This window comes from Vanellus vanellus (genome assembly GCF_965231255.1).
Source record: "Vanellus vanellus genome assembly, chromosome: 4".
Lineage (NCBI taxonomy): Eukaryota > Metazoa > Chordata > Aves > Charadriiformes > Charadriidae > Vanellus > Vanellus vanellus.
The window spans coordinates 70,021,442-70,048,122 of NC_138909.1; the positions used below are offsets into that span (position 1 = coordinate 70,021,442).

Here is a 26,681-nt window from a genome sequence, read left to right on the forward strand (position 1 = left end):
TTTCTGTGGCCAGTTTTCAGCTATTTGCAGCTCTGCATTCAGGTGCCTTCCTTCTCTCACAGGACCTGGCTCGGTGGAAGAGTCGTCGAAGGAGCGCTTCACAGGATTTAATAAAAAAAGAAGCCGAGAGAAAGAAAATGGAAAGGTTATTGTCTGGAGACGGAACAAATGAGCGCAGAAAAAGCATCAAAACCTACCGAGAAATTGTGGAAGAGAAGTACGTTGTTTTAATGAAGTGCAGAGGCATGTCTGAAAATATTGTGTGCTCCATAGGTGATAGGCAACTGTGGGCAGCCATGCCTGCAGGCCTGGGATGAGGGAGAGGGAAGGATGTTGATGGAGCAGAGGAAATAGGAGTGATTTCCAGCGCTAATTTTAATTCAGTGGTCTTTTTTGTGTTGTCTCCCATGCAGAGAGAGAAGAGAGCGGGAGCTTCATGAGGCATACAAGAATGCAAAGTCACAGGAGGAGGCTGAGAGCATCCTCCAGCAGTACATCGAAAGATTCACTATCAGTGAAGCTGTCCTTGAGCGTTTGCAGATGCCAAAAATTCTGGAAAGAAGCCATTCAGTGGAGCCAAATTCCCCACTGAAAGACCCAAATCCTCTGAGATACTTAAGGCAACAATCGCTGCCTGCTCCAAAATTCACTGCCACCATTGAAGCAACCATTGTTCCCACCGCTGAACTAGAGCCCAGCAGTTCGACGGGCCGTACATCTCCTAGCAAAAGTGTTGTCTCCAAGGCTGTGCCTATGCTGACACCCAAGCCTTACTCCCAGCCCAAAAATACACAAGAAGTTTTAAAGAGCTTTAAGGTAGGATATGTTGCACTCCCCAAAGGCAATCAGGAGGCAAAGAGATCCTGACTAAATCATCTAAACATATAAATGTTTAAGGCAATTAAGTAGAAAATGGTTGCAGCAGTCTGATGTTATAAAATTCAGCTTCGTGCTCTGTGCTGCCCAGTCTAGCGGTCTCTTCTTGGTTACCAACCTTTTTAGGAACTCGTCCTGTTCAGACTGACATATTTGTGCTGGTTGTTTTTCCTCAGGCTAAATTTGTGTGGGGAAAGACAGGGAGAGGGGGGCTCTGAGGAAAAAAAGCAAGGCATTTTCTGAGAAAGAGGTTAGGAAGGAGTATGTTGTCATGGGTTTTCGTTTTCGAACAAAAGGGAAGGATCAGGGAGCGTGGAGGCCCTGACTTTCGGAGCAAGACCTGAACTGGCTTTTTGCAGAATCACAGAATGATCAGGGTTGGAAGGGACCTTCAGAGATCATCTAGTCCAACCGCCCCACCAGAGCAGGGTCACCTACAGCAATTGCACAGGAACGCATCCAGGCGGGTTTTGAACCTCTCCAGGCAGCCTGTTCCAGTGCTCTGCCACCCTCAAAGTAAAGAATGTTGAGGTGGAATTTCCTGTGTTCCAGTTTGTGCCCATTGCCCCTTGTCCTGTTGCTGGGCACTACTGAAAAAGAATCTGGCACCATCTTCTCGACACCCACCCTTTAGATATTTATTAGCATTGATGAGATCCCCTCTCAGTCTTCTCCAGGCTAAACAGACCCTGGAAAATCAGACCCCTTTTGTGTCAGGGGTCTCGTTTTTGCCATACCCAAACAAGTCTGTCCCATTTAGCCAAGTCATAAGCCTTTGAAACACTGCGGTGTGCGTGTATTCAGCGTGAAGAGTCCCTGCTCCTTCAGAGTCAAGAGTCAGCTTGCCCAAAGGTAGTCTCTGTCCTAAACATGCTTCTCACCAGGGATGAATACAGGGATGAATGGGGAAAGCTGCTTCATTGGCATAAAGAGGGAATATAGGCTGTCCATGCAGGTTTAGGGAAACAGATTGGTACTGGGGCAGTGGTGTAACTGGGGATTGCTGGGGAGTGACTGCATTGGGTTGCAAGAACTGCACAAAGATTATGGGAATAAAAGAAGTAAGAGAGCTCAGATGAAAGCAGGGCTGCCTGGAATAAGGAGCCAGCTACGAGATCTGTGGGGGAAGGAGAAGAGACTGAAACTGGGATATGAAACCTGAGAAGTATACCTTTGGACTGGGTGGGTGTGGAGAATGGGAGAAAGATACTGAACCAATGAGGGAGAACGCAAAGAACTGGGATGTCAAGTTGGAAGAAATCTGCTTCTCACAGTGCCTGTACCAAAACTGGAGCTTCCCCAAGTCTCATTATAACCTTGTTGTAAGCACTGGGAAGTGTGGGTGGCCCCAGCCTGTAGGGTTTGAGTCCCCTTGTGTCTGCCATTGCTGTCTGCTACTTTGCTTGTGGCATGCAGGGGTCCCTGAAGCCCTGCTGATGTCCCAGTAGCATTGCTACCATCTGTATTCAGGTTGTTTAATTTTTAAAAAGTAAGTCAGCTTTGTATGGATAGTGAAAAAACGTGTTGTGATTTCTGTAATTTCTTGAAGTCTGTCCCAGCTCTTGTGGAAACACCACCACCATGTTTCCTACTTGAAATGCGAAACCGGTAATTCCTATTTCTCCTATACCTCAGTTGGTATTCCCCTAGAGTTTACATTTTAGACACTGGTGAATCATGGATCTTTGGGTTTTTTCTGATCCATGCCACTTTTTTCCTCAGAGGACCAAGATATATGTGTGTATCACCTTCACATAATGCATATATAGTTTACGTATGTGGGGAGAAAATAACCCATGGATGCTTCTCCCCCCTACTAACCACCGCTAAAAGTGTCTAGATCTTGTTTTCTTGATGTGGAAGAATGTGATTTGTCTCAGTAGGAATCATTCCCTAGAACATGTAGCCGTAGCATTGTTTTCCTCTGAAAGACCAGTCTGTCAATGATTCTGGGCTCTGGTGACAATATGTTGATTTGCTCCAGATCAGAAGGAAAAGGAGTATGTTTGTTTAACTCTGCAGCGAGGGCATCTGTCCTGATCATTCAAACATTTGGTTTTCCTCCCTAATATAAATAGAGAAATGTCTTAGTCTAAACAGAGACACTAAAATGGATGGTGCGGCCTGCCAGTGTTTTCCTGGCTTTCTTATTTCTGAGATCTTTTGTGACCTACCTCTGTAGTAGATAATCCAGCACACAGTCCCAGAAGACCTGGGGCTCGGTGTCTGCCCGCACTTGGGTTTGGAAATAAACCCTAAGTGTGTTACTGTGTTGAGTGGATGATGGCAGTGAGGAAAGGGAGGAAACTTTTTCATGTGAAAAGCAGTCAGACGGGGTGAAACCGCTTGTGGGGCCGGGCTGTTTCTCCTCTGCCTGGGAGCTGATTGCACGAGGTGCTAGCTGCCTTCACCTCCCCACGCTCTTGTCAGAGCTGAGGATGCCCAGCGTCTCGGAGATGGCCCCTTAGTTAATCACCCTCAGACAGAGAACAGACCTCTAGATGCACGTATGCAAGAAGTCAACGGGAGGAGTTTGCCCTCAGCTTAGCACTGACGGCATATACTAAGTTGGAGTGCCACTCTTGAGGTATCCAAGCGGTTTACTCAAGAAGTACTGAAGATAAGTAAATGGTGAAATAAGGAGTAGAGCAGGGAAGATGAGACAGGAAGAACTTTGTTTTCTTAAACTGTGATTCAGTTCAATAAAGCAGTTTTGACACTTGTTGCATCAGTTTTCAATAACAATGAAATAAGTGTAAAGTTCCCATGGAATGGCTTACATCTGTGCTCATTTTTACATGTGTTGCTTGTTTATGCAGTACCTGTGGAGAAACCTGAAATGACTAATCAACATATGTATCCCAGATAGCTTCTCTAAGAAATCACTGATCTATGCCATTATTACCCCAAAGTCCAATGATGAGCAGAGAAGAGTCTGTCCGTATTTAATCCCTCATCTTTCCGTCATCTGCCGTGATGGTCATTTTGCAAGGAAGGATCTCTGTGCAGAGAGTAGCAAAGCCCTCCTTCAAGTCTATTTTAAACTCACCGCTGCTGACAAGCCTGTGAACCGCTGTGCTGTAGCTAGGCAGGAGCAGTACGGTGGTACTGATACCCAGTTCTCCAGCTGGGCCCTCTTATGGTGAATGGCTTGCAAGTTCCTTTGTAGCAAGACTTTTTTCATGTATACCATGGCTTCTACAAACAGCCCTCCAAACCGAAGGAAGTCTTTACATGCCATCTCCATTCAGAATATAATTATGAAGTATTAAAGTCTCACAAGGAAACCATATCAGTGCAGAGGAAGAACGGAGAGCTTATTTCATATTTCCTTCCTTGCTTAAGGGTTCCTTAGCAGGAATATATGCCCACAAGGAGTTGCCTTGATCATGAGAACAAAGTAGTTGAACTGTTTCTGCTTTCACCTGTTCATGGAGACAGTGTAAAGTAATTTTCTGGTAAAGCAGCTGTTTATTTTATCACCTCATGGAGAAGGTGGAATGCCCAGTTTTACTTTTTGGTTCCTTGCTTCAGTGTTATGAACAGGATGAACTCTGCTGCTCCTGACCCTTCAAAGTTCGCATGAGATGTTTCAAAAAGCATGGTCTGCTGTGGTGAGGTCATCAGGTTACCTAGCAATTCATCAGCATAATTAGTCCTGGAGAACCTGCTTGCCTCTTGCATGAGGCAATGCAAAACCCAGCAGTTTTGGTCTACATTTAACGTAAAGCTTTGTTATTCTTTTAAAGTCCGCTGATCTGTGATGCATACAAAGGCTGTCTGTATGTTACTGGGAGAATGCAATGTGGGACACAAGGGAATCCAGAAAAAATACTACCTTCTGCCTGTATTTTGTTTATGACCCCCCCAGAATAGAGTTTTCTTCTATCTCCACCCATTGAATGAAATGTGTGTTTGACTCTATCCTCCACTGATGGCACAGACTGTGTTAACAATTGTAATACCATGTTGAAGTCCTAATTTCCTAAATTCCTTTTAATGCTAATTGCTTCAGCATATTTATTTAACTGTATTCTGCAGGTAGATGGAAAAGTCAGCATGAATGGAGAGAATTTCAACGGTGTGGAAGAGAAGGATAAAGAGTGTACAACAGTAATATTTACTCCTTCGCCGACCAGATCTCTGAAATTTGACGGTGTAGCCAGAGGGGACAGGCCCCCGGTAGAGTTGAAGAAGGACCCCACAAGTGTTGAGCTCAGTTTACAGAGGGCTGCCACTCAGAGTGTGCACAAAGAGCCAACAGTAAGACCGACACGAACAAACCAGCCTTACTTTCTCTGCCAATTTTCTGTCTCATAACGCATTTAATCACTAACTAATGAAACACGAGTGCTTATGTTTGCTTTAGTTCAAGAGGGTGTGCCCAGACCAGGGGGGGAAAGAAAATCTTTTGTAAATTAAAGGCTTCTTCCTTTGGGATGTGGGTAGAGAAATAGGAGGGTTCAAAAAACTTTTTGCAGCCAGCGTCTCTTTTTTTTTTTTTGGATGTCATGTAGCTGATAAGCATGCTTTAAATGTGCTGGGCCAGGGAGAAATCGACTCTGTGTCCCAGCTATTGTGCAGATTCATTCAGCGCTTCTCCTGATGTTAGCTGATTAGATCAGCAACATAATTGGACTGTGCGAGCCATTATAATTAGTCTCACTTTTCAGTTTTCAAAGAAGAGGATGTGGATGTGCTGGCAGTTTTGAGCATTCAGCTCTCATTCCCCTCTCAGAAATATTAGAAAAGGGGATAAGCTATTGAAATTCTCGGAGGGGCCAACGTGCTTCTTAACTGCCTTATCAAGGAAGCAAATTAATTTTACCTTTTCATCTTTCTCTCCCCCTCTTCCCCAGAGTAAAAAGCAGGAATAAAACTAGAGCATATCACAGCAGGAATCTAGATGCTACAAAACTGTAATAAAAGTAGATGGTAAAAAAAAAAAAGTAAGAAATAAGGACCGGGCTGCAAATAAAGCATGTAAAATTGTTGCAAACAAGTGGCAGGAGGGGGAATTCTAGCCCTTCTTTTCTGTGTAACAACAAAGAGAATCAGAGATGTGGTGAGAGTTGGAGTATGATAATTTTTGCTTTCATCTCAGATTTCTTCCAAACATTGGCCAGATGGATAACAGGGACCAGGCAGGGATCTGTCCCGGGGAGTGATGGTTCGCTCATGCCAAAGGGCTTGTGTTTTATCTTACTCCCCTGCTTCATGCCAGTCTCTGGCCATGGACAACCAAGCCATGGAGCCTGCAGCAAGCACCGGGGCTGGGACGTGCCGTGAGCATGGACTTGATCCTGTCAGAGGGAACCGGTGTTGAGTCAGGAGTGAATGATTTGCAGGAAAGCAGGCAGGGATGGCAGAGCAGAGGCTGCTCCTGTCAGAATTAATTGGCTGTAAGGGAAAAGCCAGGTAAGCATTGCGTCTGATATGGGAGAGCTGATAATGGGAATGTTTGGAGGATAGAGAAGAGCCTCAGCTTGCTGTAGGTTAGAAGCACAATGGCGATCAGAAAAGGAGACAAATTAAAGTGCTAATGTCTCCTTTTTTAGGATTTCTAGACCAGTATAGCTGTAGAAAAGTCAAGAGGAAATTGGGTGTATTTGTGCTTGTTTGATGCCCTCTCGTCTTTCCCTTTCTACAGCTTTGAGGATGATGTGGCTGGCTGACCGCGCATTTTTCTATGTACAGCTTCTGCTTCCAGTATCTTAGCCCTCGTGGTGATATTAGCAAAGGAGGCAGAAGAGTTTGAATTCTCAGATTCCTTGTGACTCTGACATTTGTGAGATAACCTCCTGGTTTGTGAGCTTGAGTGGACTTAATGATGAAGCCTTCAACAGAGAATGAGTGTGCACCCAAATGGTGCTATTGACAGAGTTTCTCTGCTATAACAAAGAATTTTATATCGCTAGCTTCATGATTTCATCAATAATGTGAATTGATAGTAAAAATAATTATAATTACTCCTGGCACCTCAGCTTCAAGCAAAGGTATATGTGTCAAGTACATCCCACGGCAGAGCAAGGAGAGGAGACTGCTTTGAGGCGAAACAAGTGGAATGCACTGAGCATGATGGAGGGGAAGAGAAGGAGACCTGCCTGTGGCTGGAAGGGAATTTGCCACCCTAAGATAAGATTTACAGGCTCTGCTTCTTCTAGAGATTTGCTTCTCTCTACCTAGCTGCTTTGCTTTAGTTTTCCAGGTCCCCATGCCTTAGAATAAGGCATAGGCAGTAATTTAGCTACCGGTCATACAGGAGTGCCCTGGTTCATGGATGGGAAAGGGTGAGAGATGGGGCATGGTACTGCCGCTTGGCTTCTTCACTGTGCGTGTCAGGGTGCAGGCCAGCGCTGCTGTAGGCAGCTCGGTATGGATGCAGTCGGTCAGGGGCCTTACCTGCAACAATTGAGCAGTTACGCTGGACTCACTCCATTCAGCCTTCTCCCTGTACCTATTTTACTTCCGTTTCTGGACAACTAACACAACAATGTCGGCCTGCACCTGCAGAGTCTGAAATGCTAAACTCCCCTCTGAAGGTATAACCCCTCCTAGCAAGGCTGGGAATCCAAATTAGGAAAGAAAAGAGCCTCCTGGGTTTGTCCCATTCATAAAGCCGGGCCTGTCGCTGGGTGGGATGCTGAATAACTCCGCAGCTCTCACTGAGAGCCCTCCAGAGGGGAAGAAGGGGTTTGCTGTTTGCCCCAGCAGGATGGGGCTGCCAAGTCACACGTTCTTGTAAGAAAGCCTTCCGAAGCTGCCGCTGTATCACCTCCCACAAGGAGAAACCAGGGCTATAATTACGTCTGATACTTAACCCTACAGAATTTTTAGGAGAGGGGGAGAAAATGACAGAAACGGGGATAGAAGAGCAGCCGCGGTGAAGAAGCAGAGCTGCCTGGAGTGGAAGAAACAATGGCATTTCTTTTGCCTTAAGAAAAGTTTTACAAATTGAGCATGTTTTCAAAGCCTTTTCTAAACTTCCCTTCACTGCCTTTATTTGTATACTTCCTTTTATTGATACAGTTCTTGCTAGCGATGTCCTTCCCAGGCTTTGAATGACATTCACAGGCACTAGTTCCTCTGCCTATTAAGAGATGCTGTTTCTCCTATGGTTTTTTTTCCCTCTAGTCGCTCTGAGATTTGTTTTGGTTTTGTATTTTATTCATTCATTTTCTGCGCCGAGTCTCTTCTGTGAAGTATATATTCCTTTTCATATATCCGTTACCTTTGCCCCTTCTGTCCTCCCCTTCTGATTCTCTTCCTGTTCTTTGCGTGCTCTCCTCCTCCATCCCTCTTAGGGCTGCTCCCCTGCTGTTTCAGTTCAGTTGTCAAGTGGACTAGTCCTGTCTTCTCTCCGCCTGGCAGGCTTCCCTTTGAAGCTCTGTAGCCCTGCTCTAAATCTCTCCGGCTGGCCTCAGGCGTTGTCTGCAATACGGGAAGATGCTGTGCAGCTGTACTTCCAACAATTGTTTTGGCCTGAAGTTTGGAAAACAGTTTAGTCAAGTTGCACCACTTACAACGCTAATATGGTTGAGGTTTTTGGGGAGCTAGAGAAGTGTGAGGATCATTTTGTATGGTCCTGTTTTACCTCAAACCAGGACATGGAGACCTCAGTGTCAGTTGTGTTTTTGACAGCGATGAATGGCATCTATATATGAATCAAATAATGACTGGCAAACAGAGACTGATTGGGAAACATATGTAACTCCTGCCTAAATCTACTATGAAATGAAATGCAAAAAGCTGCAGCAGGTGGGAAGGATGGTAAAGAAAAATACTTTCAAGAAACTGTACTTGTGTCTGTAGTGTATAGGTAGAGTACTTAGATTTTGAGGGGGGGAAGGATTTTACAAGAGTCTTACCCTTACTCAAAGTAGCTTACCAAATTTTGCCTATGATTGAAGGCTAAGAAGGATGATTTTGGTCTACAAGCAGGATGAAAATATCCCACTGGTATTTGTGGAGCAATGTGTTGCTAAGACAGGCAGTAGGTAAAGCACTTCTCTCTTACTGCAGCTGGAAAAACAGCAGCAAAGGCCCAAAGACTGACTGATCAGTCAGCGGCGAAGCCAGCAATAACGTGAGAATCGTCTCCTCACCTTGGTCCTACCTGTCAGCCATTAGGTTGTGTTTTCTTTCCATTATACAGAACAGTTACGTGCATTACAAATGCTGAGAAGTTGTGTCCTCTAGCTCTTTGAATCAGAAGTTGGCAAAGTAAATGTTTTGTTTTAAAACATTTGTGCAGTTTTTAGTGTAGGGGGATTAATTTGTCACTGAGTAACATCACTTTATTTTAACCAATCTTTGTATGAGCATTTAGAAATTATTGGCTTGTTATAGCTCTAATTATAGCTTTGCTCTGATCAACCAAAAAAAAAAAAAAAAAATATAGACAGCAACTTTAAAAAGATCGGGGTGGGGTGGTGATGGTGGGGAGAGATTTTGGCTTTCTTCTAATTTTTTGCTAGCTAGCTTAAACTTGTCCGTTTCTATTCACTATATGCTTGGCACAAAATGAACTTTTTTTATATATCCAAGTAACGCTCTCCTTCATCTTCAAAAATCCACTGATTGAACTGAGATTAAAGTATAAGCTTTCTTGTGGTTGGGGATTGTTGGCCGAGCTACAGGAGAGCAGAGTTGAGACCCTGATTTGTACATATCTGGTAGGACAAGTCTTTGTTCTTTGATTCCTTACAAGAAACACTTGTAGAGTAAGTATGTCTTTTCCAGATTGACAGCTTTGCCTTGAACCACACATGGGAAGGTGCGTGGGGGGCTGGACTACCTGAAGGGAGAAAGGTTTAGGGTGGGAAGTGAGAGCAGCAAAGCTTCAAAGCAGCTAGAATGGAACTCTACTCAGGATCTGGTTACGAATCTAGCATCCATGTCTCCTGTCCTCCAAACCCCCATGCACTTTTCAGTGTCTATGAGTGACAGGAGCTTATTTTACATCCCAACTGAGCAGTAATAACTCTAGAAAAATGACTAGCAAGAATACTTAATGCTATTTCTCGCAACGCTTTCAAGGCTTCTCTGTCAATTACTGATCCACCCTGATCTGTGGTTGTAATAGGTGGCCTGAGCATAGCGTTATATAGCTGCCAGGTGAGGCAGATGACTTCACGTGTCAGAGCAGCGTTCTGGCTGTAGTACCATACTGGCATAGCGTGCAAGGCACTGAGCTGTGGCAGCCCAAGGTGATGCCACCGTTACCACTCACAACAACAGAAAACGCTAGCTTTGATGAGAGAATCATTGTATGAAAATTTTCCAAGTCAGTGATACGTATACAATGTCAATCACAGAAGTTTGAAAGATGTGCCAGGCAATTTCTACGTGTGGCTATTGATACTGCAACCAATTTCATTCCTGAGTGGTTTTACAGAATTTAGACTGTAGTTCTAACCTGATTCTTCCCAATGTCTCTGCATTCTCGCAGGTTCCAGACAGCTTGTTTTGTCATGTTTTCATAGAAAATACAGTAATGATATTTCATGGTTTTTTGTGTACAAGTAGTGTTAACTGACCTACTTTTTGATTTAATTTACAATAAGGGTTAATAAAGTTCTACTGTAACTTCCTTTGGAGTTTGAATTTTTGTGGTAGTTGTGACGTTCGGTGTTTTAGGAGTTCCTAGTTATTGTATTTTAAGGATTTTGTAAGGGTGCGAGGTTCTTCCACAGCAATAGACAATGTGGCTGTTTCTGGCTTGTATGATCTTAATTAAAGGAATACTTGGACTGATATCCTAGCTTATGGGATAAAAATCCTGTCTGCCACAAACTGAACTAATTTCTTTTCATGCCTGATAGTTGTTTGATAACGCTATATAGTCAGCTGCGCTTGTGTCTTTGTTAAATGGATACCTCAGTTGGTGGAACTGAGGTGTTGCTTTGTCCTCTGTTACTGATGTGCTCATAACTGAACTGCAATCACAACATTTGGCTTTCCATCATGGACTAAGGCTTCTAAATCCTAAATGGGGAAGCTTACTTTAACTCCTGTGTTAGCTATATGCATGGGGTAATAAAACCACCAATGCAAGTAGACAGCATTCTTCAGTTTTCGGGAGTTAATGGGACAGAGTCTCCACACCAGCCTGGATCTGGGGGCGGAGATAACCACAGCCCCTACACAGCAAAGCTTTTTCCTCCTTCCCTTGAAGGCTTCATTGCCTGTGGTGGTGGATGAGCAGGTGTTGTGTGACCTTCCCCCGTAGGCACCTGCAGCAGAGCCAGCATATGGAGTGGCTTTGTGGCCCTGCAGTGTGATGCCTCTGCCCACACAAACGCGTGTGGCTGCAGCGGAGCGATGCCGAGAGGCTGCCTGGGTCTGGTCCTTCGTCCCAAAGCCTGAGAGCTCCTCTGAAACACCTCAGAAACGTCTCTCACCAAGTCGTTTGGTTTTTCAGTGTCTGTGTCAAAATGCCATCCTCTTAGCTACAGTGAAATGTTCCTATGTCTTTTTCGTGTTCAGTGATAACATCATCATTTGATTACAAAATATTTATGAAATATGAATGGTGATAGTCTCTGGTAGAAAAGATTTTATCGGCTGTATCAGTACAAAAATTTTAAGTGTGTCACACATCAGTGGATAAAATACTAGATAATATTACATTACATGGTATTATAAATAGAAGTAGATATAGTGGGCATGAGAGAGTTCCCCGGTGAAGTTGACTTAATTTTTCTATAAATTACTTACTAATCAGTTTTATATTTTTAGCTTTTATGTCACTAGCATTTAATTGCTCAGCAGAGGGAGGAGGAAGAGTCAAGTCTCGTGAGCAGGAACAGAACTTCTACAGCATGCCATTGCAAAATTCAGTTTTCCTGCAGCAAGTAGTAGCTTGATCTATTTTTTTACTCCTCTTTGAAAGAATTTCTATAAATAACATCTATGTCAATACCAACCTCCTGGATATAGGTTATGGGTAGATTTAGTTATTGCACGTGTGCAGGATAGCTACATGACACAGCACCGTGTTTAGGTTCCTGAGGTAACTCTAAACCCAGAGGTGACAAAAGTGCATCATGTCTGTGCGTTCGCTGAGCTTTTTAAACCCTCTGAGAGGCCATGGTGGCTGTGCTCTTCCCCCAGCTCCAGCTGCCACCAGCACTTGACTTCCCTGGGCATATGTAATGCTGTTTAACACTTTTTGTATCAGCCCCGGTTTATCACTGTTTATAGCTTTAAAGCCTCTGAGGTTGAAATTAAAGCTGAATTTCTTTTCTGTTTCGTTTTTGGGGTTTTTTTTTTATATTATTTTTTCAGTTTGGACAGTTGCTTTTTGAGAGTGGAGGGCAAATTCTGTTGCTTTACCAAAACTAATAACAATATAAACATTAATAATTGAAATTCGCAACAATTTCTTTGGAAGGGCTTATGCTTTTGAGCAGTGGGTAGAGTTGTTGGGTAGGTGCCTCTTGCTCTTCCAGTTAAAATCTACCTTGTTTAGGGCAAACCCTGAGCTCTTGATAATAGCCATATTTTTAGGTTTAACAGAGGTTTGTAGGTAGACATTCTGTAGAATGACAGAATAACTCAGGTTGTAGGTCTTTAGCTAAGTCTTTTGCTCAAAGCAGGATAAGGCATGAGATCAGACCAGGCTGCCAAGGGCTTTGTCATTCAAGTCTTGAAAACCTCTGAGGACGGAGATGGCACAACCTGTCTGGGCAGCCTGTTATGCTGGCCTGGTTGTCCTCATGGAGAAAAGATACACACCGAGCAAGGTTGGGAAAGGTTTCCAGTAGCTTCTTCCCTGGCTGCTGTTGTGTCAGGATCCAGAATTGAGGCCAAAGGAGAAATTTTCCTTAGTTGCAGTGTTCTTCTGCTGAGGCTTTCAGTGAGAAAGCTGTCACTGAAGCACAGGCTGGCATCAAGATGGACTGGAGAAGGGAGAGGTGGATTATACGGGAGAAGAGAGTAAGAGAATGGCAAGGGGCAAATCTCTGGGGCACAGGACTTGCAGTCTTTGGAGCATTTCTCTGGGCCCTGTTTTTTAGCCTGTGCCTCACCTCCAGCGACCGTCCCTCCTTGGAGCATGTGACACATGGAAGGGGAGCTCCGTGCCTTGTTTGCTCTTGGTATAGGTACACTCACAGGTGGACATGGTGGAGAGAAGATCCTCAAACTTTCCATGCTGCCTTTTTGGAGCATGTATTTCACTCTCTGCCTCATCCAGTTTGGGAACTGCTTTTAGGCAGGAGGGGGACGTGTCCCTGTGCTTCGCCTGGGGCAGAGGGTGAGGGTGGGCGGAGGTGAGGGTGCAGTGGACAGTGCCAGGCGGTGGGGAGGACGGTGGGCAGCCAGCCCTGGCAGGCGCTGGAGGAGGCGTGCTGCCACTTGGAGAGACTCATGGCTGTGATCTGGCGCCTGTCCTGCTGCGAGGTGGCGGCACAGCCCTTGGCAGCCGCGGGCTCCTTCTGTTGTTCCCGGCACTGCTCGCTGCCCACTGGGCTTTCCCAGGTCACTGCTTCTGGCCACAGCCCTGCACCGGTCCCCACCATTTCCTCACAGGGAGTCTTCTCAGACACATTCCCTGCCCCTCTCGGGAGCGTGCCTCCCACCAGAGAGGAGGAGAGGCAGGGATTCCTGAGCTCTGCCGACAGCAAAACTCTCTGGAGCCAAAGTGTGTCCACAGGCATTGGTGTCCTCTTGGCACTGCCGGTAGATGTCCCTGATGACTGAGCTGTGAGAGCCCAGGCCTGTTTTTCATGGGGTATGGATGGATGAGGGGCTGTAGGCTCATGTGGGTCTGCAGGGATGGGAAACAGGATCCGTGCAGAATGTGGAGGTCCGAATCCAGCCCCCAGAAAAGAGGAAATTTCATCAGATTTCCTCCCCTGCAGCTGTTAATAAGATGGAGGGGTGGGAGGAGGACAGGAAAGCGAGTCCACAATAGACTACTTCTGAAATATGTTACTTTTTATTTCTAAATGTAGCCTTATTTTTTTTTTCCTCTGTTGAATGTGCTGTTTTCTAAATTTTTTATGCATTAGAAGCACCGTGCAGTTGGTTTGCTGCAGATTTTTCTTGATTTGCCTACTGGGAAAGCGGACGTATGGTGGAAGCTGCTAAACAGATCAGCTGAAGTGCTACCCCTGTTTTGACAGTGTGGTTTTAGCTCTGCAGCAGCCTTGTCCTGGGTCAGGAAGCTGACTTTTCAAAGGCATTTGGATTATTGGCTAGATACGCTCTCACCATATTTTTTCAGTCCTCTCGTAATAGTGTTTCAAGTATTTCATTACCTTTAATACTGATTCTGGCTTTTCCCTTCAGATAACAGATTGTTTAGACAACCGTGAAATAAAGGAAGTATTTAATTACTTTGCCACTTTTCAAACCCTAGTATGTGCTATGTATTCACCAATGCATACGTTTTTGTGTTATTCTGGAAGAGGAAACTAGGGGTGAAATGTATGCTTATCTCCAGCTAACACAATCCAAGATATCCTACAATTTTAAAAGCTCCTAGGAGCTATTCCAAACCAACCACATTAATGGCTGCTGATGAACGGGCTGAAAAGGAGATTAAAGCCCAGTGATTCAACACCCGAGCGGCGCGTACTGCTCCGAAATGTACTCCCCAGCTCCCTGCTGAGCTCTAAACCAGCCTGCTTCAAACACATCGCAAAGCAGCGGCAAGTGCTGCCTTGAGGAATTAACACGTACTTTTATTTCCACACTGTGCTCACTGCTGTATTCTCCTCTGCAGGCCTCCCCGGTGGAAGCAGATAGAGCCGCCCGCCAGCAGGTTGAGGCCAGCCCTGGAAGCGTGGGACCTGCCAGCCCAGCATCCCCATCCCCAGGTGGGTTGTCACTGCCCACCCCTGCCCTTGCCCACCCCGGGCTGGGGTTTAGGCTCACCCTGCAGCGGGACTTCGATAAGTGCATCTGCCGCGGCACCAAGAGGGTTTATTAGAAAATGTGGAAGATGTCAGAAACCTCTACATAAGAGAGAATTTTTTTACAGTAAGAACGATCATTTGCTGCCACAGCCTCCCCAGGGATGTGGTGGAGTCCCCATGGCTGGAGGTTTTCAAGGTGTGACTGAACAGGGTGCTACACAATCTCATCCAGGCTCCCTTTCCCATGAAAGGTGGGACCGGATGATCTTTCGAGGTCCCTTCCAACCCGGGCTGTTCTGTGATTCTGTGGTTGCAATGACCCACCTGCCTGCACGTTGCTCAGGATGCCGGTTGTCTGCTTTGCCGTTTGTGTGCATGAAAAGCTGGTGCTGTGACCAGAAAGCAATCAGGGCAGAAACTGTGCCCTAGTAATAGCTTCTGTTTAATACTATTTTTCCCCCCAAGACTTTAAAAATGGGGAAGGAGATCAAAAAGGGGCACTTCAGTCCTCGTAGGGGCTTTAAATGGACAGTATTGTGTGTACTCCTGATTTTCTGCTTTAAACCCTTTACGCATGATTCCTGATCTGGGGAAAGGAGTTTACTGGTCAAATTTCAAGCTACTTTCCACAAAGGGTGTTTCTGAAACGTTACCTTTGAGTAGGCGTTTTATCTACTGCCTGGTATCAGACTAAGTTCATGGTCTTTTTTTGTTGTTCATTTTTTAAAGTGGGTCTATCAAAGTTCAGCTTGGTGTGGGTAAGTAAAAAGTACTGTTTGAAGTAGGTGTATAAATGAGGTATCTCTGGCTTTACTTGGCACATAAGCATAATGCTGCTATTTGTTGATGATAAATGTGACTTAAACAATTGAGCTTTGCCCTCAAACATCAATGTGGTACCGTTCCTCCAAGATTAGAAGCATATCCAGTCTTTTCTTGATGTGCTGCAAGACTGAAGCACATGGGCTGTTAGTAAGAGCTCAGCAGCTGACTTAATTACTTTAGCTCATAGATGCCAAAGCACAGAGGTTAACAATCTTGAGTTGCACCTGGCAGATAATGTAGACACTGCAATCGTGTGGTGAACCAACCAAATTCTCCTCTCAAGAGTCAGCAGTGATGAGCTGGTGATATTTGTCTACAAATCACAAAGCTGCCTTGTGTCAGGCTCCACACCTGTGAGAAATGCTAAATATTAAGTATTGATAACAAAGCTTAATATTGTCTGCCAAGGAGAACTGAGATAACATTGCAAAAGCTGAAATGGGAACGGAACGTGGCTTTTCATTATATCTGCTTTGGAGGGATAGATGTGGTCCAAACGGTGTGACTTTCTTGTAGAATAAGCAGCCTCCTCTCTTGTTCAGTACAAGGCAGATACTTCCATGCTGTGACCCCTGTGCCACTAAAGGTGTGGGAACTGCTCCGAAGTGGTGTGCTTATGCCAGGCAGCAGGAGCAGCTCTTGTCTCTGCTTGTGTGCAGGTTCTTAGTGGAGCCTTTGGGTGCATCTCTACAGGATCTGAAGCTGAGATTCTGCTTTAGGTAGTTAGAGAGATATCTGGGTGCTTGTGCACTGCCTGGGATGCCAGAAACTGCTCTGCTGCCAGTGGTGGTACCAGCTGACAGCGTAAGCCAGCATAAACCAGCGTAAACTTGTTGGATTTTCTGAAGAGCTGAATGCTAACCAGGTTATTCCAGTCCAAAGCTTCCTCTTAGCACAGTTTCTTTGCTTTCTGATGCTTGACTGACATGGTTTAGTGGAGACAGCCAAGCTAGAATACCCTCCAGTGATGACAGTGAGATCACATTAATTGTGGTATAGCTGCTTCTCTGGGTAGCATCTTAAGATAGGATTCAGCACACAACTTCAGGAATCACCAGTAAAGAGATTTATAGCTCAATAAGCATGTTGTGACATGTAGGCATGTTACAGCTCATCTCAGCCAAAGAATAATATCTGAAATAGTTTGGGTGACTCGTGCCCAAGAACCGCTTGTCTGTCTCTGTTGACCATGAAGGGTGTCCCGTGGTGCCCAGGTCAAGTGTAAGCATCTACGCTTCATCAGGTGAATTTCACCCTTAAAGCCTTGTCTTCTCCAAGAGATTAATTTTGCCTGTATTGAAGAACAATTTTTTAAAAAAAAAAAAATCCAATTTATGGGCTCACAATATATCCAGTAAGAAATCGGATTGTAAGAAATAGGTCTACGCTTTTATCTGAAAAAAATGTCCTAACCTTGCAACGTTATTTCTTGTATGTCTGGATTAGGTTCAGATCAAAAGCAATTCAAGTCAACCGCAGCTTGTGCCAGCCCTGTTGTGAAGAGATTAGAATTTCTTCCCAGTCCTGTCCCTTCAGAGGAAGCTTCTTCAAACGAGAAAGATGTGAAGAAACCTGAAATGGAGCAGCAGAAGGAAGCAGAGCTCCCTGCTACACCGGAGGTACATACAGGCAAGAAAGAGAGCGAATGAAAAACAAGACAAAAAAGAAGAAAGATCTCACAAGGAAAAGTTTATTGTGCAAATTGGTATTTTTCTCTATATAATGTCACATCAGGGGTTCATTCAAAACAGTGTGATAGGGAATGACCCTAGGGGATGGTTTCTGTGCCAAATCCTGTGGTCATCAGAGAGTTCCCCTTCCAAAGGAACTCCCCAGTGTCTACTTCCAGCGTTTGAACCTGTAAACTGGCTGGAGCAGAAATGAGAACTTCACCTGCAAACCCCGCTCCCACCATGTGTTGGGAGGGCAGAGTATCCAGAAGGTGTAGACAGTGGAGCTTACCCTCTTAGTCCTCTTGAAGTGCTGAACAAGGGCAGGTGGTGGCAGAGGTAACAAATGGCCGTGACCATACTGCTCTGTCGGGTAAGTCAGATGTTGGTCCTGGGTTAGGATCGGCTTTGGTGTGCAGGGCAGTGGGAACGTCAACAACAAACAGCTACCGGTTATTTCCAGGACTTCAGTACCGCAGCCCCACGTTGTAATTCTGGAGGCGGGGGCTTCATCTTTGATAATGTTGATTCAGAAAATAAGTAGAAAGGGTTTAAGTTAACTTTTGATTGAACCTGCTGATTTTTGAATGCTGTTTTCTGCTCCCAAATGTCTGAACAGGTGATGAAACCAAAAGCCCTGGAACAAGAGGGAAGCGTAGTGTTGCCATTTTTAAAGAAACTACCCGAGACCAGCCAAGTTACTCTGCAGAATTCTGGTCTACAAGGTGAGCAAACAGCATTTGGAGAACTCAGCGGGACAGTAACTGGGTATGTGTGTGCAGTGTTCAGGGAGAATTGCCTAATCAATGACCTGGAAGGTTTTGGAGATAAAATGGTTACTTTCTAGTTGCAACTGACTGATATTGGTAGTGTGGCTTCTGTGACGCAAAGGACTTTTCTGGCTGTTCCCCTTAAATACAACAGCAGAATTGTGACACAAAGAGGGGGGCAGGGAGAGCCCTATCTTGCACATACCAGACCGAGCAATAAGAGCTGTACTATGTCAATGAGTATTATATTTTATTAGTACTGCTGCTCACAGATGAAAATGGCTTAGCAGTTGGTTTTATCTCACAATAAAAACTTCTGGAGATAAATTCTGCACTCACCTGCTCTTGCAGAGCTCCTTTTCATAGATGAAGAATACACATATCTGGCCGCATCCCTGAATTTGACCTGTGCCTATCACGAGTTCTTGCCAAGCAGAACTCTTTTTTTTTTTTTTTTTTTTGGCCTTCATGACAAAGTTTTGCTAGAGATTGTTTAATGGTTTGATTTTATATTGATTTTAGACATGCATATATGTAGATATCGTGAAAGAGAGAGAGTTTTCTTCCCCCTGAAAATTTATCAGGTTGCTAGTTATGTATAGGTAATATACTGATTGTCCTAGGGTTTTCAAGATTGAAACTGCTGAAGGTGCTCCACTGTGGAAAACAGGATTATCTGAAAAGGAACAGAAATCTCACTTGAGTGGGGAGGTGCTTTCCAAACAGACTTTTAGAACATCATTTTATGTTAGGCGTGAATCAATCCAAACATCAAGTAACAGATTGTAGGTCTCGCTCCTGTTTTCCGAGAGACGCTGTAACACTTGGCTGCTCTCTAGTGTTCATAGCATGTAAAGCGCTGAGAGGATCACATAATCCTTTAAAATGTGGATCTGCAATGGGAACCAAGGCGAGCACCATGCAAAGACTTGAAGGGGTGGCTGCCCTTGACGAGCATGAGCTTGCTAGAGCTCTCATGTAAGGTTAGACGCCACGTTACAACAGTAGCATTGATATACGGGCAGTGCGTGTGATCTGCAGGTGCGTTGTAAACTAGCTGCAATGGGCCAAAGTAGTCAAAACCCCTCTCTCGGCTGAGGCGGCTCGGGTCTGAGAGTCCGTCATCGCCTGTTGACCGCCCTTGTGTTTCTTGTTTTGTCTCCGTGCCGTCGCCTGCAGAGCCGCCCCGCGGGGCCGCGGTTCCGCTTAGGGTTCGCAACAACTGGCGGCGCTCACAGTTTTTCTCGCAGTCAGGTAAACGCGGCGCTAAGACCAGCTTCAGCCCTTCTGCTGCCTCCAGTCGTAGGTGTCTTAGGACGTGGGGCTGGGGTGAAAGCTGATGATCACGGGGACTTGTTCTACCTCTCGCTTTCGTAGAAAGCGTCTATTCCTGCTGCACAGTTGACAAAGAGCTGTTGGGTTGCACATTGTTGTGATGCTCTGGTTTCAGGCACCCAAATGAAACCACTTGCCTGTAAATACCTTTTCCTTAATTTCTTTAAATCAGCCTCATTTTCAAAGACATTTGGATAGAAAATGGCAATGGCTCTCTTCGTAACTGTGGCTCTTGAATAGTGTAGTCCCATCCTTTTAGCTTTGCTGTGCTTTTTCCTTCCTTGCACTGAATGGCGAAGGGAAAAGTAGATCAAAGTAGGTAACACTCAGAGTCTGAACACTGCTAACGTCTGTGGCCAGAAGTAGATGGCATTAGCTAGTGGTAGAGTAGAACCTGATATTAGTTAATATTGTGCTCCTCTGTACCCAGATAAAAAGTAGTTTTGTTGGTGATGGGTGTAATCTGTTTTTCTGGTTTATTTGCTTGCAATTCGTCCTTGCCTTTGGTTGTGGGAGCAAGTAGGAAACTAACATGAAGCTTTTTTATACAGATACATTGCAGCCTAAGCACATTTTGCTGTGATAAATTTAATTTTTCCTTTTTCTGTTTCTTTTTATTTTTTAATAGCGGATTCTGATAGTGGTGACAAATCAAATGTGAGTACCTCTTTTGCATCATTTTTTGGTTTAGAGATATGTGTTTAGCAAAAGTGATTTTTTTAAGCAAACTGTCTTGTAACATTCCCAAATTGGAATAATAATATTTTTCTTCTGGAAATAAGAGAGGGAAAATAGAACTCAAATCAAGACTTGGTCTGAATCTGAAATTTGTGTGTTCTTCCCTTGTCTGGAAGGAATGCTAGCTATACAGTACTGGTTTGCTGGAACTGCTAAAGCTTCATAATCTCAAAATAATATGTAACTCCAAGTTACCCATTCTACTTTAAATGCATAGAAATTAGAGACCACAATTCTACTGTCTCCCCAGTGAAAAAAAGAAGTACACCAAATCCCACCACCACAGAAGCTACACTAAAGTACACAATATTTCATGTTCTGTTCTATAAAAATAGACATAAACTCTTCCTATCAGATTTTAACGTGACTCTTAGTCACATTGGTGTCTTCCATTAGCGGAAAGAAATAGGACATCAAGTGTCTAAAATTGCCCTTGATTATAAGGATTTTAAACATCTAAATGTATCATGTAGTGGGATCCCTACTGAACCCTGAGATCTTATTTTGTTATGGATAAAAGTTTAAAACAAGGCTACAGGCTGTTGTGCTGGCAGCCATACGAAATGAGAGAATATATTTTACAATCACTGATTGCTTTTCATGTTGCACAGAAGATTATAGAAAAGAAAAATACAGATTTTCTTTAAATGCGAGTACCTGCAGGTATCCCTGTTTGGTGCTGCTTAGAGCTTTCTTTCAGATCTTTTTCCTTTTTTTCCCCCTCCAGTTGAAGTTTCCCAGGCTTTTCTTTGCAAACCAAATGATTATTTTATCATCTGGATACCTGTGGGCAATGCCAAGTGACAATGAAGCTGAGAATATTGTCTGCTAACTGAGAGAACCATTATCTAGTTCTCAATTTCCCATTTTAACATCGCTGCCAGGGGTGGGCCAGATGAAGTGCAGCTTTCTCTGGCAGCCTTGTGAAGTATAGTGTCAAAGTCTAATAACTTGGTTTTCCTTCACGCAAGCGTTTCAATTTCTGGTCCTGGGATCCAGAAGAAGAGCGAAAGCGCCAAGAGAGGTGGCAGCATGAGCAAGAACGCTTGCTTCAGGTAAGGAAGAAACTATATGTCTTCCACCATGTGGTTCAGCTGTTGAATTGTCCCTTTGGACAAAAGTTGGGCATTTCACGTTATGTTTTCCACATTCTCTGTGAATGCTTGAGCGAATTCTGTGGCAGATGAGCGATAAAATGAGCGTACACGTAAGTTCTGTGTGGTTTGGGCACTCTTACGTCTCCCCCACTCAATGGAAATACCAAAAAGGAGTTAGTTCTGCATCCCAGTGAGGAGTTAAACCAAATGTTGATCCTCAACTATATTTAAAGTATGTTAGGCGTAGACTGCGAGACTCTTAATTACTTGGAGGCTCTTTCTTGAGACTGACAATTTGCTGACCCTGACGCCTATGCAACTATTCTTTAAAGAACAACCTGCTTTATTCATAGGTTCTTCTTGGAAAACATCAAGCTAAGTTTGGACACGAAGGATCTGGGGTTTTTTTGAGAGGGGGTAAACCCCCTCAAAACAAACACTGTTTTTGCCTAGTGGTAGAGTAAGCTGTAAAAAGTCAGATTTTGTGTCCTAGCTGGGAGAAGTGCAGCGGCCCTGAGAATTTGAATTTCCCCGTCGGTCAGTAGTGTCTTTTGAAACCATGATTAGGTTTGGTCCCAAAAAAATCATATCTTTCCTCCATCTAACTGAAGCACAAACAACCATCAAAGGATGGAGAATAATAAAATGGAGTCTTTTCATCTTTTAAGAATGACTTGTGTGTCTCTCTAGTGCTTTCCTGAGATTATTTCTTTTTAGCTAATATGGTTGTTTCCTCTTAAAATGGTGTAAAATTTTCATCATAAGTTTTCTGGCGTATGTGGGTGTTCTCTCAATAGTAAATGCATCTCTTCTGGATTAGGCAGATGTGGTTTCTAATTTGAACAGAATTTGGAACTGGAGTGAAAGGGGTAAGGAAGTCACCCCAGTCTTCCCCGTATTCAAACCAGTTATGTCAAACAATTTTAAAGATCTCTTTGAGATAATTTTTCATGCAAAACTGTGTGAAAACAATTCTTAAGAAATAGTTCCATCAAGGAGGAAAATAAACTACTTAGTTAATTATGAGTTTATCCTCTTCAAACCTTTACACACTATTATCTTTACACACATTTATCTTTTAAACTTGCACAGGTATTCATCATTCATTAAATTGTACCGGCATCTCTCTTAAATTAGTACCAGTATGTGCAAAACCTTGTTTGTATGCTACTTCACTGAAGTTATTAATGTAAAATCCATGCCCAAGTGTTTTGGCGTGTGTGATAGTTTTTTGGAACTCTTAATACTGTATAATAAACAAGGAATTATTGAAATTGTTGAGCATAAATTTCATTTCTGACCAAAGATTTAAAAACTTCTAACAAACTAAACTTCTTCTAGTATGTTCAGAGGTCCTCATTGTTTGGAGGTGTTGAATGTAAGTGCTAGAAACAAGTGGGGAGAGGAGGAAAAGCAGCTTTTTTTTTGACACCTGTGGATGTTTCAAATTTTTATCTTCCTATTTCATCCTGTTTCTGATTAAACCACTTTTTGCAGGTTCATTTTCACTGTGGAGATACCACAGAGTTTACTCCTAATGCAGAATGTTCTGAATTTTCCTGTATTTGTATCCTTTTACAGGAGAAGTATCAGAAGGAGCAGGACAAGCTGAAAGAGGAATGGGAAAAGGCCCAGAGAGAAGTTGAAGAGGAGGAGCGTAGATACTACGAGGAGGTATAAGGCTCAAAGGAGGAGGTTGTTTATTGACTTTTTTTTTTTGTATTTAAATGCACCCACTTACGTACCTAAAAAAATCCCATACCTAGATTAATTGATGAAATGCCTTCTCAAGGCTGAATTCTCAGGAGGATTATTTCTCTTAAACGCTACCATAGGCACTGAGGAAAACTATTTAAATATTTAGACAGGTATCCTCAGAAGCTCCGCAGAGGTGGAGGTGTCTAATTGCTGTGCAAGTCAGGGTGAGTCAGTATGGTTGTGTCTGGGCACGCTCAGACTTCCCTCCGGAGGCAGAGCCTTGTGTGTTTTGGCATATACTTGGTGCCTGGACTTGGTGGAACTCCAGATGAAATTGTTGTCTGCCTTGGGCTTGATCATGTAGATATTTTGTAAACTGGCATTGTTTTTAAGGAAATGTTCAAAGCTTGCAGTTGTAGAATATTAACAATATAAAAGATAGTGGGTTTCTTCTGTCATATGTGGGTCATTATTGCAGGAAATTGGAAAATATTCATGTTTTCAGTTTAGCTAGTTGTACATTATGCAAACTGGTGCCTTATCATCTGTGCTTGAGGGCCATACTTGTGATCTGTTTCTCATATACCATCTTTTTATATAATATTTAATAGACTGGTGTTGTGAGAAACAGTGCTGTCATCCCAACTGGAATGTTCTTTCCAGTTTTGGACATCCTGTCTCAAAGGTGGTAATGGTGAAGGGAAAGGGAGTACAAAACCTTGAAGCAGGTTAAAAATTGAGGTGTTACCATTATTCTCGGTACCACGGGTCCTTACCTTGCCATCTAAATGTGACATGTAGCCAAACTTTATGCTTTTGCTCTTTGAGCTCACAGTTGACATTCTGTATTGTTAACCCCTGCTCTCTCCCAATTCTCTTTTTTTAGGAACGTAAGATCATTGAGGATACTGTAGTTCCATTCATTGTTTCTTCAAACTCTGCTGAGCTCCTCTCCTCTTCTTCCTCTACCACTGAAGGAAACAAAACAGCGGTGAGTTTCTCGTGGAGTAGTGAGGCAATAAAGACTAAACCATCTTCAGTGCAGAGTGGCATTCTTCACTAAAGGGTAACAAAGCCTGGGAACAGGCAGAGTATTCCCTGGATCCCTTCCATAACTGGTGATACCTCAGAATGCTATAGCTTGTGTATTTTTACAACTGAAGAGCCATACTCCCAAGCAGACTGCTACCATCCCATTTTGGACTAGAGCAGAGGGTGACACTCTCTCTCTCTTTGCAGCTGCTTCTCTTCTTTAACTGGTGCTGTGAAAAAACAGTCACCTGTTTCTGTTTGTTTTCACTACCTTCTCAAAGCCAACAAAATCTGAAGTGATTTCCCTGCATCCAAAATCTTGAGTGTAAGACTGCTTTAAGCATATCTGAGATGAGACTGAATCCTGCCTCCCCACTTTTTCTCCTTTTCTCTCCCACCATCCATCCTAGAAAGCAGCAAAAGAAATGGAGAGTGTTCACTCTCCGATTTTTTTAATTTTTTTTTTATTTATGTGCCACAAAATGTTTAACTCTGTGCATCTAGCATCTAATTAAATAAGTGTTCACCAGAGATCAGAGAATGATACCCCAGGTGAAATCAGCAGAATAAATATGGGATTCTCAGACATAATATTCTCCTGCTTAAGGCACCCACACCCAAAAAGTCATCTGCTTTTTTCCAGTCAACTCCAGCATTAGGAGTACTGTACCATCTGGTTCTCCTCTCACCCTTCCTGCCCCCTCTTATCGCTCATCCCTGTGCAGGGGCATCAACCATGGCCCCTTTTCCACATGCTGTGTAGCAGTAACTTCTTGGGTGGAGTTGCTTCTGCCACGTTCAGGGCAGTGCCTGCACCTGGAAGTGAAGGATCTCATGTCACAACTTAACTCAAGCACCACCAGTCAGGTATGACCCACTCCAGTACCATTTTGGAAGTTGTACTGGTGTTGCCATTTGAGAATGCCCAGAGCATGTGAGTGATGCTCCTAGGCAGAGACAACAAGCTGAGGTCCCTCACAAAGTCCTCCCAAGCCCAATGGGAGACTGTCTAGACTCTCAGAGTCATTCAAGGATTTCTGCCAAAAATATGTAGTGGGAATTTTTTTTTGTCATCCTGGACACCATCTCATAATTGGTCAGTTCCTCACTTTTTTGTTTCATGCTCAGCTTAATACAATTAGTTGATTGTTTTAGCTGAAGTCTTTGTTAAATCCAAAGTTAGCCTTACCAAGGTCAAATGATTCCACTGTATAGTGTGAGACGTTCTTTATGACAATAAGGTGTGTGATATATCTGGGGGCAGCCTGTGCTTTTCTCATGCATGTGCTGATGCGGAATTCAAGGGAAGCTCCTTGTTCCCTCCCCTGCTGTCTTCTAGAACACAACTGATTCAAACAGCTCTCCAGAAGAAGGCAAACAAAAAGAAGGTACAAGGCAGAAAAAGCTGCTCTGGGAGCAGGACAGTATGCCGTCTCTGAAAAGCAAGGAAAATGAACTCTGGCAAGAAAAGAGGAGGTATGGATCAAGCCTGAGTATTTCTTAGCCCTGTGCAGCTTTGTGTTCCGTAGGCTTCTGGGATGTCGCATCTGCCCATGATTGATGCTGGAGCATCAGCATCTGGTGGCCTGGTGATAGCTGTAATATATCCTGATCAATATTCACTTGCCGAAGGCTTAGGCATGTATGGCGATGTGCGGTGCTAGCTTTGCGTATCGGAAGACTTGCCTTTTCAGCATATGGCTTTGCTGAAACCGTCACATCAACCAGATCGGAGCTCAGATAGCTCAGCCATCTCTGTACGTCACTGCACTGTGCCTTGTGTACAAGCTTCACAAGCCGTTTGGAGGAATAAAGGAGCGGTAGCTGCTTTCACTCAGAATGTGTGTGAGATTGCCTGGCTATCTTGGAAGTGTGGTAGCCTAACTTGCCAGATGGTGTTCAAAGTCCTGGTCTTTGCCCAACTGCTAATAACAGCTTTCACAAAGACGAGAAGCATGTGATGATGCTGAACACTGGATAGAGAATGCCGTGAAAAGGTGTTTCTCTGGAAAATAAGCCATTTTCCACGAATCTGGAGTGATCTTCCATGCGTGTAAGTGGCGGTGTGTGAGGGAAGCAGGAAGACTTGGCGTGTTTGGAGGCTTGTTAATCCATGACTGTATATTGCTTTGTCATTGCTGACACGATAACAAAAATCTTGTTGCAAAAAAAGAGACTGATATTCAAAAGTCTGATTTTGCCATTATATTCTAGGTGGAATTTTTCCTGGCATTATTTATACAATGTGACTTATTTTTATCAGCAGTGGAAATAAAGTGCTCTCAGGACACGCGGAGACGGGTATCTTGAAAGGAGGTGAACAGGAGCACCAGGTGATGGAGCGCAGCTCGCCTGCCAGGCTGAATCTGCCGTTGACTCAGGGTGAGAATGAAGACTCTTCATGCACATGTACTCTTTTCCAAGTAGAAAGCTCATGGGTATTTACAGTGGCTTGAAATCTAACTCAAAGAATTTTGGAAATTGACAGTACATGTATATCTTCAAAATTTGAATGTCTCAGATCCAAAAGTTGTTTTCTTTTAGTAAAGATAAACATGCTAAGATGAAATTTAAAATCTTCTTTTCATCAGAGGTGAGCGTTTCAGCTGCAGGTAAGAATCTCATGTTCACAGCAGTAGTTAAACACAGTTATCTTCCATCTTTTACATAATCTTACACACATAAAGGATTTGTCTTGATACAGAAAACATGTTTCTAACACTTATTTTGTGTTTTGATAGCTAATTAGATTCTTTATGTCCGTTTCAGTGTGGT

At 43.7% G+C, this 26,681-nt stretch overlaps 1 protein-coding gene across 6 annotated transcripts in view; it reads left to right on the forward strand.

The window, feature by feature from the left end:
* LIMCH1 (LIM and calponin homology domains 1) overlaps nt 1-26,681 on the forward strand; it is a 189,829-nt gene that overhangs the window by 150,349 nt on the left and 12,799 nt on the right. For 3 of the 6 annotated variants that reach the window (XM_082482132.1, XM_082482134.1, XM_082482137.1), the window contains 12 exons: nt 63-217; nt 414-816; nt 4,918-5,139; nt 14,609-14,702; nt 17,013-17,185; nt 17,856-17,961; nt 19,970-19,998; nt 21,051-21,134; nt 22,758-22,850; nt 23,761-23,865; nt 25,246-25,382; nt 26,170-26,288. In XM_082482132.1, the coding sequence (XP_082338258.1) occupies nt 63-217; nt 414-816; nt 4,918-5,139; nt 14,609-14,702; nt 17,013-17,185; nt 17,856-17,961; nt 19,970-19,998; nt 21,051-21,134; nt 22,758-22,850; nt 23,761-23,865; nt 25,246-25,382; nt 26,170-26,288 (1,720 nt within the window). The remainder of the gene's footprint in view (nt 1-62; nt 218-413; nt 817-4,917; nt 5,140-14,608; nt 14,703-17,012; nt 17,186-17,855; nt 17,962-19,969; nt 19,999-21,050; nt 21,135-22,757; nt 22,851-23,760; nt 23,866-25,245; nt 25,383-26,169; nt 26,289-26,681) is intronic. The other 3 variants (XM_082482133.1, XM_082482135.1, XM_082482136.1) reach the window with 2 other exon arrangements.